This window comes from Alnus glutinosa, chromosome 9, assembly GCF_958979055.1.
Source record: "Alnus glutinosa chromosome 9, dhAlnGlut1.1, whole genome shotgun sequence".
In the NCBI taxonomy this organism is placed as follows: domain Eukaryota; kingdom Viridiplantae; phylum Streptophyta; class Magnoliopsida; order Fagales; family Betulaceae; genus Alnus; species Alnus glutinosa.
Window position 1 is genome coordinate 6,712,823 of NC_084894.1, and position 12,869 is coordinate 6,725,691.

Here is a 12,869-nt window from a genome sequence, read left to right on the forward strand (position 1 = left end):
CATTATGATTTAGAAGAGTTTGGTAACAGAATTAGGCAGCATTTGAACCAATTGTCTGGGAAGATAAACTTTGTTGTTATCATTTAGTTGATGGTTCTTGAGGCAATTATTAACTGCTAATTTTTTATTTTTATTTTTTATTCATATATATTTTTATTTTTTAAATCTGCCATGTTGGTTTGGTTGAATTTCTCATGTTTCACATTTACTAAATTCTTTTTTCTGCTTAATGATTTTTCTGGAGGCGGCTTGAAAAATCCAATAGTTTGCATGTTTATGATTGTTTGGCCTGTTTGAATCCTAGCTGGGAGGAAGTTATTGAATTCTGCATTCACCTATCCTACATAGATTTTTTTTTTTTCATCTGTAAACAGCTTATTGCTTTACTAAATTGATATGATCAGTTGTGAATTTGGAAAGATGAATTCTGCATGGTTTGACTTGGTTAGTATTCTAGAATCTGGTTCAGACGATGACTTTAGTAGTACACATGAAGGTAATAAAACCACATTCATCAGAACAAAGTGATTTATTTTCCATTACGATTATATACTCTTATTTGTGACTTTGTTATTAGTCTTTTTGGCTGCCAGATTTTTTCCCCTCGGTAATGCAACACAATTGCTCTAGTATGAAAGTGCAACCGAATGGTGTTGTTGATTTTCTAATGGATATCATAGTGCTTGGTTGTGTACTTTTTTTTTTTGGTTGATTTTTTTTTTCGTGGATTTGGATAGTTTTGTTGCTTCAATTTCTTTGCAATTTGGATTTTTTTTTTGGATAATTTTTTTTTTGTTCTTGTATCACTTGCAATTTGTCTATTGGTATGAGTTGATTTTTAGTCCTGGTAATTTTTCTAGGTTGATCACGTGTGTTTGAATGGTTATGTGTTCTAGTTCTCACATATATGTACTATTGAGTGACTCATTAGCAGCGACCATTGAGTCACTGCTATTGATCATTAACGTCCGACTTTTAATGACGACCCCATTAGCGGCCACATGTCGCCGCTATTGATCAATAGTGGCGACAAAGTACTCATTTTGTCGCCGCTAATAAGCTTATTTTTTGGTGTTCTTCAGGCTATGGCCTCCAAATGGATCTTGAAGGAACTCAAGGGTAAATACAGAAATAATCTCTGGTGAGGTTCAACTGGCCCAAGCCGAGTGTGTATGGACACCTCAGCTTTTGTTTGTTTGTTTGTTTTTTTATTTATTTTGAGCCGTTTTAGGGTCCTTAAAACGAATTCAATTAGTTGGAGCCGTTTTGGACAAAACGGCTCCAACCTGCTATGTCGAAGAACAGGATATATATCTTTAGCTCCTCTATAAGTTCCTGAAAACCAAAAATATATTCACCAATTTACTATATTTTACAGCATATTAAACAGAACAGTGCAAAATGCATTCCAGTTTAATGAGCGTAAGAAAAAGAAATGCCCTTATAGCAATGATTCCATTGAAGATCAAAGTATAAATATCCAGGTAAATACAATACCTAATAGTCTTACATCTTAACGTAATAGAAGGCAAAATGGAAGCTTGATTTTGATCATCTTTATTTATGGTATTAGCTATCAGCCATAAAACCTCTTCATTGAAATAAAGACTTCATATATTGCAGTTAATTATCAAGAAAACAAGTAGGGCATTTTGATGTTTGGTGCAATGGTAAAAGTCTTGGGCTGTCAAGCGCAAGTGTAATAGCAAAGCTCAGGGCCATATCCAGATCTCCCCCAAGGATCCTACTTTGACAGAAGCAAGACTAGGTAATAGCCTTCTTTATATTATTTGCATCTGAACATACTTTACTACAATATAAATTTGATGTGCATACATTAATGCTACATGGGCCATATTCACCACAGAATGGATGAGGTGGGAGTTCTCCCAGAGATCAACATAAATATTTAAAAAGTAAAATGGAACAAATCAGTGATTATAAGATCCCACTAAACAAATGGTAAGCAATGATAGTTTTTTACAAACTCAAGACAATCAAAGAACAAAAACAAGGAGATAATTTGAGCAACCAGCGCACCGCTGTATGCTCTGTTTTCTCATTTGCGCTTAACGTCTTTACTGAAAACAAAAACCAAAAGGCAACACAAATACAAAATACACTTGGTATATACATATATTCTCTAACAAGAATGACTTTTTGCTGCATCTTCGACCAATCCCTCCCTCCCTTCCTCCCTCCATGATTTTTCATTTAAGCTTATACGAGTTGAGCCGAGACTAAATTTATACAAGCTTGAATTTTTTGTTCAAGTTCTGTTAGTTTAATAAAAGAACCAATCCTAAGTAGTGTTTGCGAGTAGCTCTGCTCGCTTACAACCCTAATTCTGATTGAAATAAATTAGGTGCTCTAATGGAGGAGGCCTTGTAATGGGCCTACATGTACATGTTGGATCAGCATGGACTGCGTCACTGCACAGTGGCCCACGAAGGAAGGAAGGTTTCGGTTAGCAGAGGAGTGATTCTTTCAGCTTCTAGAAGAGTCCACCTCATCACCTATGTTAGTTTACTGCTATAACCTTTTACAGTTCTGCGTGTATAACAGATCAGGGTGCGTCTAGAAGCATCTTTCTATCCGGAATTTCAATTGTTTGTTAGTCGTTTTATAGAGAGGGAAAATCTGGAATTCGGTTAGAATCTATTCTAACCGAATTGCCTATTTAAGAGAATGGAAGGGTTGGTAGAGAATAGACTGGGATTTATTTGTAATTGACTGTTTGGAGAGATCGGGCCTCTCCAAGAGCCCTCCGGCAATATTTCGTACTATTCAACTCCTTTTCGACTTGCCATTTCCATTTTCCTGTATTCCTCTAGAAATTCCCTTTACATGCATGCGGATAACATATTAACGCAATTGGTCATTTTTTCAAGAATCACAGCAATTAACTCATGAAGCTGAAAAAACGAAAATATACAAAAAGGTAATTGAGAATAACTACAGAGAAGGCCCAAGAGGCCACATTAAAACAGATGGTTTGGATGGTTGCAATGCAATTCTCCTTGTTGCAAATGCTCTCTCTAATAATGCTAAGCAAGCAAGGAACTGCTCCAAGTTCTCCCATTTCTTCTATGGCCTTGAGCACATTGCAAGGATAGCCAACAACTCTTCAGAATCAAGGAGAAAAGAAAGGAAAAGGGATGCGTGAAAGTGTCATCAAGTGCATCAGACTCTGATGTTCCAGAAACAGAATCCTGAAGTGCTTCAAGAAAAGACAAACCATTGAATTGTCCGTAAGAAAAGAGGAAAGACAAAATAAACATGAGTTAATGAGTGGATAAACCAAACTAAGATTATAAACTACCCCTCCTAAACCGTGCCAAACAAAAAGCTCCTATGTTTGGTAAAAAATTTCTAAAAGTACTTATTTCTAAAAGCCGGAACGCACTTTTGAAAAAAGCTTAAATTTGAAGCATTTTCTAAAAAGTTCTATTTCCCAGTGTAATTCCAAAGATGAAGATCAAGAATTTAAATTATATATTAAAATTAAAGAAGTAACCAGAATGATATGCATGGCATGGGGGTTCAAATTATTATTTAAGTGAATGAATCTACTTAATTGTTGGCTGAAAGGTAGACTCTGTAGCAACTCCAATATATCCTCTGGCGTAAATTGGAGTATGAGGTGAAGTACTAATGGAAACATAAACTCCAGACTATTGTATACCTCAGGTAAGTAACTAAGTATGATGCCAAACGCTGTTCTAATGGCAATGTGTGAATGAATGGCATTATCAGATCAAGTTTCAAAATATCTCTTAGTCCCAAGCCTAGCCAACAGAAGCAAAGGCAAAATGAAATCCATATGTTAACACAAAGTAAAAATCCATACAATATGAATAAATCTACTGAACCATGTACCCATATTAAATTATTCACAGATCCTACTTTCTGGCTTTCCAAAACAATTAACCTAATTACACTACTAGATCAGCGAACAAGAAGTCTAGGCCATGGTCTATGCAGATAAATAAGAGAATATGCAAGTCATATACCTTTCCATGTTGGCTGTTAGTAACTCTCAAGTAATGTGTGATAGATCCATTACCACTTGCAGGGAGAGGATTGCTGCTAGCTGGATCCAGGTGAAGTTGAAGAAAGTACTGTTGGTTTAAAACAAGAGACATTATAACTGCATCTTGAATGAGGATAAATAGACGTAAGAATTTAAGCAACATAGACACAGGAAAAATTTGGGATTTCCAATTGAAACAGTTGCACTTTAGTTCTTGAATAATCCAAAGTCATTGCTATATAAACTACAACCAAAAGACAAATAATAATCCTAAAACTCTAAATCCAGCCCACAGAATTGTTTCCCTTTAGGTCTTGAATCACAGAAAGATGTAATGGGACAAGTACATCACTCATATAGAAAAGCTTTCCTAGGATTACAAAGCAGTGAAACTCAATATTCAACATTTTCCAGAATCCAAAATGAGGTAAGTTGGAAATACTAACCTTCCCCTCAAAATTCCCTCAGGATTCCATTCTTGATTTTCTTGTAAGGAAAGTAGTCCGAGAGAAGCTCATCACCTGATATTGATGAACAAAATTTAGAGAGGCAACCATCTTGCAAACTCAGACCCCAAAACTCCTCATGCCTTGAGACAAGTCTTGTTTTCCTTCGTCCCTCTTGCTTATGTGAGTGTAGTATGCAATAAAGACGCCTTCCATATATGACCTTAACTAGCAAACCCTTTGAGATGCCATATAAAGCTCAAGATTTATCTCAATGAAAAACCAAATTCATAAAAAACTTTTACTTATCAAAAATGCCAAAACGAAATAATCATTTTTCTCACCTACACAACACTCAATTAAAAGATCTTGAGCATCTCGTGCAACACGTACGTTTGGGGGCAGCATATTTTTGATGATTTTGCTCATAGTTGCTGAAAAGCAAACATGCTTTGCATCAATAAAGTAATCGGGTACACCATATCAAGAAGCATAATTGTGTGAGAATCAATTTATCCATACACAGAGATGACTCCTCTGTTTTCTGTGACTGCTGTTGATGATCATTTTTTATTTAAAAATAGTAAAAAGATTGTGAACAAGGAACGAGAATCATCAGCCCCAGCAGTCCCAACCATTCTAAACTCAAGGCAAAGCACACATTGTGAGGAAAAAAAGACCAAAAAAAATCAGAATATTATCATTGTCTTGAAGCTCAGACCAACTCCCATTGTTAGTGAATTTAGTGCCGGGTTACATAAAATTCATTCCCTTTTCATTAGACCCTAGTCATTTGCAAATATTCTAATGTAGCTGAAGAAGACACTGCCAGTTAAAGCTGTTGCTGTATATATTCTACATGTTTATAATGAGTTATAGTGCTTTGTGGAAAAAAGAGAGTTATGCTTCCCTATTTATCAAGATTTGGCCAGCAAGGCATATCATAGAAAACCAAAATCCTGCAACTACCTTTATAAATCTACTACCACCAACTCATAGTCTTTCGGTATAAATCACTATTTTAACAATCTTAAACCGTGTATCACATGGCACAAGCAAAAGCATCAGTAATCCTATGATACAGAAGAAAGAAATGCATAAGGGATTATGATGACAAGAGTTGCTTCTTTTTCGATCTGTAAGGGATCAGGCACACACCCAATGAGTTTTGAGCCCGGCCACAATCTTACCCTCCAAACTGTTTCGACAATGGTAGAATATGCAATTTGAGCTACACACTCATTGGCATGAATAGACTAGCTTATTGGGTGATTTAGCTCTGATTTCTTTTTATTAAAGATAATCCACATTTCTCCATTATTTATTTTCTGAAATTCTAACATCTGCACTGAAAAAGTTCTAACATCTCCAATAATTTTTTCGATGCCCTACCAGTCGCATTATGCAACAAAATATTTTTACAGAACCATGGCTGGGGTTTTCGGCAGCAAGCTTTCAAAAGCAGCCTAAGCAACTGAGGAATGGCATGTAAAGGCTCACTAAAGAGTGCCGCCAAATACTTCTTTTCTGCTGTATTCACAAAAAGAAAACCAAAAAACCACCATAGAGACATTTTATCAAACACCCAGTACTAATGCTGAATTTCACTCTTTGTAAAAGAAAACGAAGAAACTAAATAACATGGAACCAGGAAAGTTTATTGAGCAGGTTCAAGAAATTTGTCATCAACGAAATAGAAATACACGAATCAACAAAGAGTAAAAATACCAAAACAAACCCATATCACGATAAATATCAAAACATGAACAAAATCACAAAATATCAAAATTAAGCCTAAAATCAAATACACGACGAGAGAGAGAGAGGGTAAAATTGGAAATGCACCACCAAAGTTCTTCTACAGCGTCGAAGGTGTAGAGTTGTTGAGAGAGGTGCTTCTGTGTTTGCAGCCATCGCTTCCTCGCTCGCCATTCTTGTGCTTTGCTTATCATTTTCTTTAATTATCGCTTCGCCCTATCCTTTGGGATGGAAAAGGGGATTCCAATAACGGTAACTTTTTCTTATCTTTCTCCGAATGCCCGTTAAGAAGTTGTTTCCTATGGGGCGAATTTTAGACCTTTTTCTTATCTTTCTTTGATTTTTTTTCCCATAATAGGGCCAATGACATTGAGATAATAATCATTGGTCAAATATAAAAAAAAATTCCAACCACTTTCTGAATCCAAACCACTTGGAGAAATTCTGTTGAGAACTTGATAGAACTTTGAAGTATCATGCTCATGTACTACACGCGCCCTACACTCCTTTACCTCTACATTCAGGCTGCTTGTTGTAATTGAAGCCTCAAGGTTGCTCCATCCACCATCGAAACGATTCCTGAACCACCTAGCTGGTATATACACCCAAAATCCACTTGGCTTAACAGAAGGGACTCTATGGTCACAAAGGACTAAGGGTTCTCCAAGATCAACTTCATTGGCTTGAAATTGACAAACAAAGTAAGGAAAATTAGGATTGCCGCCATCAAATATTCTAGAATTAGAATTCCCATGCTCATGGACCTTTTGTTTTTTTCTGTTGCTGTCAGGCACATGAAATTCATAAACAATAAAAAGAGCATACCCCTTCCACTCATCCCACTCATCCCACTCATCCTCATCTGAGCCCAAATCTGTATGCATTTGAATTGTTCCAGATGAATTAGTGCTTTTATCGTTGAACCACTCTGGGATTCCTGATCCCAGCAGCGCAAGGCCACATTCTAACTCGTTAGCAATATCTTCCTCCTGTAAAATAAAAACCAAAAAGAGAAAGATATATATATTATACTATTATCTACGAAACAATATTATAACTTAATTTTGTGCGTTAAAAAAGAGATGAGTAAGAGACTCACAACATTGCTCTCAATCCATAAAGGACTTCGTGGATGCAGATATAGGGTCTTGAAGGGTTTGCTGTCACAATCAATATAAGCGGCCACAAAAGAGCAATCAGTGCTCCTTAATATTTCATTTGAAGTCCACACGTCCATTTGGTCATAAAACATCTTAAGCAATGGACAAGCTTTTATATACAATTGTTTTAATTCTAATGGAAGCTTCGGCAATTCTTGAAGCCGACTACAATCGTCTAAGTCAAGTTCACAAAGACGGGAAAGTTGAGCCACACTATCTGGCAGTCTCGTAAAGTTGTTCCCGCTTAGCTTTAAAACTGAAAGTGAGGCTATGCCACTTAGATCATTGGGAATCACTCCATCCAACAGGTTGCAGTGACTCAAATCTAGCTCGTCAAGCTTAGAAAGCTGCCAGATGTCTGGTATCCTCGTAAATTTGCTCCCAGACAGATTTAAATCAAGAAGTGAGGATAAGCAGCAAAGATCATTGGGGATTGCTCCATCTGATAGATTGCAATTACTAAGTTGTAGATCTGTTAAAGAGCTTAAACTTGAGAACGAATTAGGCATCAAAATACTGATGAGATCTGAGCCACTTCCAGCAACCCAAAGGTGCGTTTGACATTCCAAACCACTGATGAGGTCCTCTGGGAATTTCTTTGGTCTCGAGCAATTAGATATATAAAGATATTTAAGAGACGACAAACTCGTAAATGATAATGATAACTCTTTTATGGCAGTCCCGCCCAAATGAAGATAATCCAAAGTTGTCAAATTATCCACAAAATCTGGCAACTTGTTGAGTCTTGAACAATTAGAAAGATCAAGATATTCAAGAGATTTCGATTTGATCTCGTCTGCAACACTCTCAAGACTTTCGCAATATTCTAGATCCAACCATTTAAGCTTTGTTAGAAATCCAATAGATGGGTGGACCTTAGACAAACTTGTACAATGTTTAAGGTTTAGTATCTCAAGATTTGGGATTCCGCTAAAGTCTGGTGTCTCGATCAAGTTTTTAGAGTAACTCAGGTTAATACGTTTCAATTTGTTAAAACTCTGTTACAGAAGGCCAATAAATAGTTAGATAAAACAGATAAAATGAAGAAGAGTAAAAGGAAGAAGAAAATATACATTTGCATAACCCAAAATCTTACCTTTCTTCCATCCCACAGTTGTTTGATGCAGCTGTGAAGCATAGTGAGCTCAACAAGATTGTTTGGTTGGAAATTGATCGGCAAGGATTCAAAAGGATATTTCGGCATTTTCATAACACATAACTCTTTGCTTAACATGAAATTTAAAGATCTCCATGCCATTCTAGAGTAGTGTGCATGCGTGTACTATCACAAATATAATAAAGGTCTGCAAAATAATCTTTGGTTGTAATGTCAAGAATTTTCAAATTTTTCATCTTTGAGAAGGCTTCAACATTTAGTCGCTCATTTTTCCAAAAAGGTAAATGTAGGACAATGCCTTTGACCGCATCAGTTCCCTAGTAACCAAGAAAAGTAAAATTAGTGTGGTGGAAATATTTGACAAATACTTGGAAGAATCGGTATTGATCAAAACATGCTTCTCTATGTTTGTGTCTAGACTAATATACTTACTGTATTGTTTTTCAATACGTGAAGCACATCCTCGTAACGCCACACTCTACTGCGTTTGCCAGGCTCCTCAGCAGACACACAATCAACTATTTGCTGACCCATTTTTCGTAACAAATCATGCATCCATAATCCTTGCCATGAGATTGTTAAAAGAGATTTGTCCACAAGAACATCCATATCGTTGTCCGAATAGTAATGTCTTATGCTATCTCTATGTTTTCCAATAAAGAAACATGCAATATCTAAAAACAATTGTTTCTCCGAATCCTCCTCCAATCCATTAAAACTTATTTTAAGTTTATCTAAAATTTTTGCTTTTGGCTTTTCTTTTAGTTGATCCCTGGCACTTATCCAAAACTCAATTCTTCTACCATATAAGTAGGAACCAAAAACTTCAAGAGCTAAAGGAAGGCCTTGAGCGTAACTCACAACATCCTTAGACAATTTAACATAATTTTCTTCAGGATGGGGTTTCTTGAAGGCTTTCCAACTAAAGAGCTGTAAAGCTTCAGCATTATTCAGCACCTCAACCTCATAGGTATCATCCACATATCTATTCAGCAAATGACGATCTCTGCTTGTTATAATGATTCTACTCCCTTTGCCAAACCAACCTTTGCTCCCGGCTAATGCTTCTAGTTGTTCTTCTCTATCCACATCGTCAAGAACAATAAAAACCTTTTTAGTGCGTAGATTGTTCTTTATCACTTTGCTTAACCTATGGTCATTCAGTATACTCATTTCCCCTTCCGCAAGGATCTCAAAAATAAGTTCTTTTTTAAGATAAACTAGACCATGAGTAGTACTTCTGCTTAGTTCTCTAATACCAGTCATAAAGCAACTAGCTTCAAATTGATAAGAAATTCTTTCATAAATAGCTTTTGACAGACTTGTCTTCCCAATGCCACCCATCCCATAAATCCCTAAAAATTGAACATCATCCAATCTTTTACTAAGTAAGGTCATCACTTCCTCGACACGGGATTCTCCTCCAACAAAATCCTTGGAAACATTTAAGAAGTTAGGACACAATCCACCAAGTATCTTTCTACTAATTTCTTCGACAACTATTGATTTAGGCCTGTATTAATAAAAATAGGTTAGCTATATATAGCCATAGAGAGACAAAACTCTTAATTATGTACAGTGTTTAGCTTCATTGATCAGCACCATATGTATTTAAGGTTTGATTTGCTAGGTTCATCATGCGGTCTAATAAAAAAACCAAGTTTTTTTCACCTGACTATAAAACGTTCAATGGTTTGATAGCATATATATTTTACTAGGTTCTTTAATTATTTGAATGCTTCTTGCATGTTTTCCCTATTTTATAATTATGTTTTTTTCTTCTTTATCTTCACGAACAATAAGATAAAGATATCACAAATAAACCAATTAAATATATTTACTACATAATGTTGATTTTGTTAATCAAAGTAATTATGCATGAAATTAATATTGTAAATTTGTGAGAGAATGATAGAGGCTAAAAAAAATTATTCATTAATTGTCAACAGGTGTAAGGATTGGTATGGTATGGTGTATGGGTCATGGTTGTTGATGGTTAGGTAGAAATGGCTAGCATTTTAATCTAAAATTTATGGATTCCAACTACGGTCCCCTAAATATTGTTATTTATTAGTAAAATGTAGATTTGTGACCATATTGTCACAGTTTTTATGTGATTCTTGATTCGTTATGTACGGTATAAATTTTTTGTTATAAATTTCTTATTATGATAATTTATTTTAGCTACATGCATGCCTACATCGATATATCTAAATCATTTTTTTCTTTTTCTTTTTTATAACTTCTTCAGGCTAGTCATCGCTGCTTGTGGTACTTTTTCTACAAACTCTGAGTTTTTATGGTGATGATGATCATGCCAATACATATATGTATGTGATTTAGCTAGACCCAAAAGAAAAAGTAAAACAAAAAAGAACAAAAAAGGAAAAGAAAAACGCTTCTGTCACTACAAAAATACATACGGAAAGAATTAGACAAGAATAGTAATCTTACGTGTCTTGTTGTACATGCCATCCAGAAATTTTACCCACGTCTCTCAAAGTAGCTCTCCACTTTTGGATCTTGCCAATGTCAACCTTGGGATCTTTTTCATGGCTAGCAAAAGCTTCTGCAAAACTCCCCGTCTGTTTTCCTACGTGGGAAGGATGCACATGGTAAAAAATGGGCAAAATTGTGAGCCCCGTATCTCTCATGCATTCAACCATCTGGGCAAGTTCAATGAGGCACCATTTAGAGAAAGCATAATTTTTAAAGATGGCGACGATCGCGTACATGGATTCTTGAATTGCTTTTAAGAGCTCATCAGAAATATATTTTCCTCTCTCAAGCTTTTCATCGTCTCTAAACACGATAATGCCTTTCTGTTTTAAAAGAGCATGTAGATGATCTGTAAAACTATTGCGGGTGTCTTCACCGTAGAAACTGAGAAAAACATCGTATCTCCATCGAAGTGTTGAAGAGGAAGATGAAGAGCCTCTCTGAGTGCTGAGGCACGCCATGGATCGGGGAGTTACAAGCTTGTTTAACTAATTTGCAGATTTGCAGAAAAGGCTTTGGCTCTTGTTAATTATATATGCAAGGCTTTCTCAAAGTATTAAATAGTTTTCGTGATAATATCAACCACAACTCAATATCTAAATTGATTATTGGGGTTGGCAATTGACAACCTATAAAATAATTTTTTTTTTTTTTTTGGTAGCAGGTAACGCGTATTAGGTGCACCAAATAATGTGAGCTCATATAAATATAATATGTATTTGCAAGATAAGTGTTATATATAGTGCAAGTGCTATACGCGATATTTATACGCGTTACCTAGTATAACAAGTCTAGTAGAAGATTTGCAAGATATATAACACTCATTTATGCACATTATAATATTCTATGAGTACTAGTAGCAGCTTCCTTAAATCTCATTCTCTTCTTTAGATGTAGGGAAAACTTTTGAAAAAATTCATAGAATCAGATTCCTCTATTGCTCACTAAACTAAATAATTCTGTAATCTCCTTTACAGAGAAAATCTTTTAGCATCAATATGGAAAAAAGCATTCTTATTAAAGAAAAGTGTTGAGCGGTTCTAATGTAATGAGTTTGCGTTGATTAAATGCACTTTACTCTAGATGGGTAATTGACAATGAGAAATATTCGAAACTAATCTTGGAGTTAGGAAAGGTAGTGGATGGTGACTAAAAGAAATATGTTTGTATTAGTTCTTTGTCTTCACTTGCTTTAGAGTTTAGCCTTTATAGGAAGGAGTGTCAGCGCTCTTCGAGAGCTCGAAGGCCTCAACCATAGAGACCAAAAATACATTTTTTTTTTTTTTTTTCCTGAAATGAAAATCAAGATCTCTTATAAAGGAAAGCCGGCAGATCGGGCAGCCCACATTGAGGACAATTCTTTAACCCAAACTATTAAATTGGTCGAATATGTCCTTTGAATAAGATGTTTTTGAAAGCATATTTCAATCTAATAAACTATACTAGTACTCTATGAGACTATATATGCCTCCATCCAAGCGTTGAAAATAAGAATAGATTAGAGCTTAGAATATACAATTAATAATAAAATGCATGTGACTGTAAAGCGATTGATCGTAACAGCAATTATTATTTGAACAATTCTCTGCTCATAATTTCTTACCCCAACCATACGTAACGACATAGTACTTTTCTTTTTCCTAGACGCCATTGTTGATTAAAATAAACAATATAGTAGGTTGGCAGGCTTATTACAATTTAAAAAACTCAAATTATTTTTATTTTTATTTTTTATTAATTTTGGTTTTTGGATGGATTGAATTATTTGAATCTAGGAAGACAAGTCGGATATCGTCTTGTCAATGAAGTTTCCATCAAAAAAAAAAAAAAAAAAATTATTCTCTCTGTTTTCAATA

The 12,869-nt window shown here is 35.3% G+C and overlaps 1 protein-coding gene across 1 annotated transcript; it reads right to left on the reverse strand.

Moving 5' to 3' along the window:
- Window positions 1-2,776: 2,776 nt before the first annotated feature.
- Window positions 2,777-11,505, reverse strand: LOC133876707 (disease resistance protein RPV1-like). The gene is made up of 10 exons (XM_062314961.1): window positions 10,969-11,505; window positions 8,947-10,027; window positions 8,649-8,831; window positions 8,494-8,616; window positions 7,337-8,395; window positions 6,325-7,226; window positions 4,824-4,913; window positions 4,480-4,717; window positions 4,014-4,121; window positions 2,777-3,212 (listed from the first exon to the last, which is right to left on the reverse strand). The coding sequence occupies exons 1-6, from the start codon at window positions 11,472-11,474 to the stop codon at window positions 6,564-6,566; spliced, it is 3,615 nt and encodes a 1,204-aa protein (XP_062170945.1). The 5' UTR covers window positions 11,475-11,505; the 3' UTR covers window positions 2,777-3,212; window positions 4,014-4,121; window positions 4,480-4,717; window positions 4,824-4,913; window positions 6,325-6,563.
- Window positions 11,506-12,869: the final 1,364 nt, after the last annotated feature.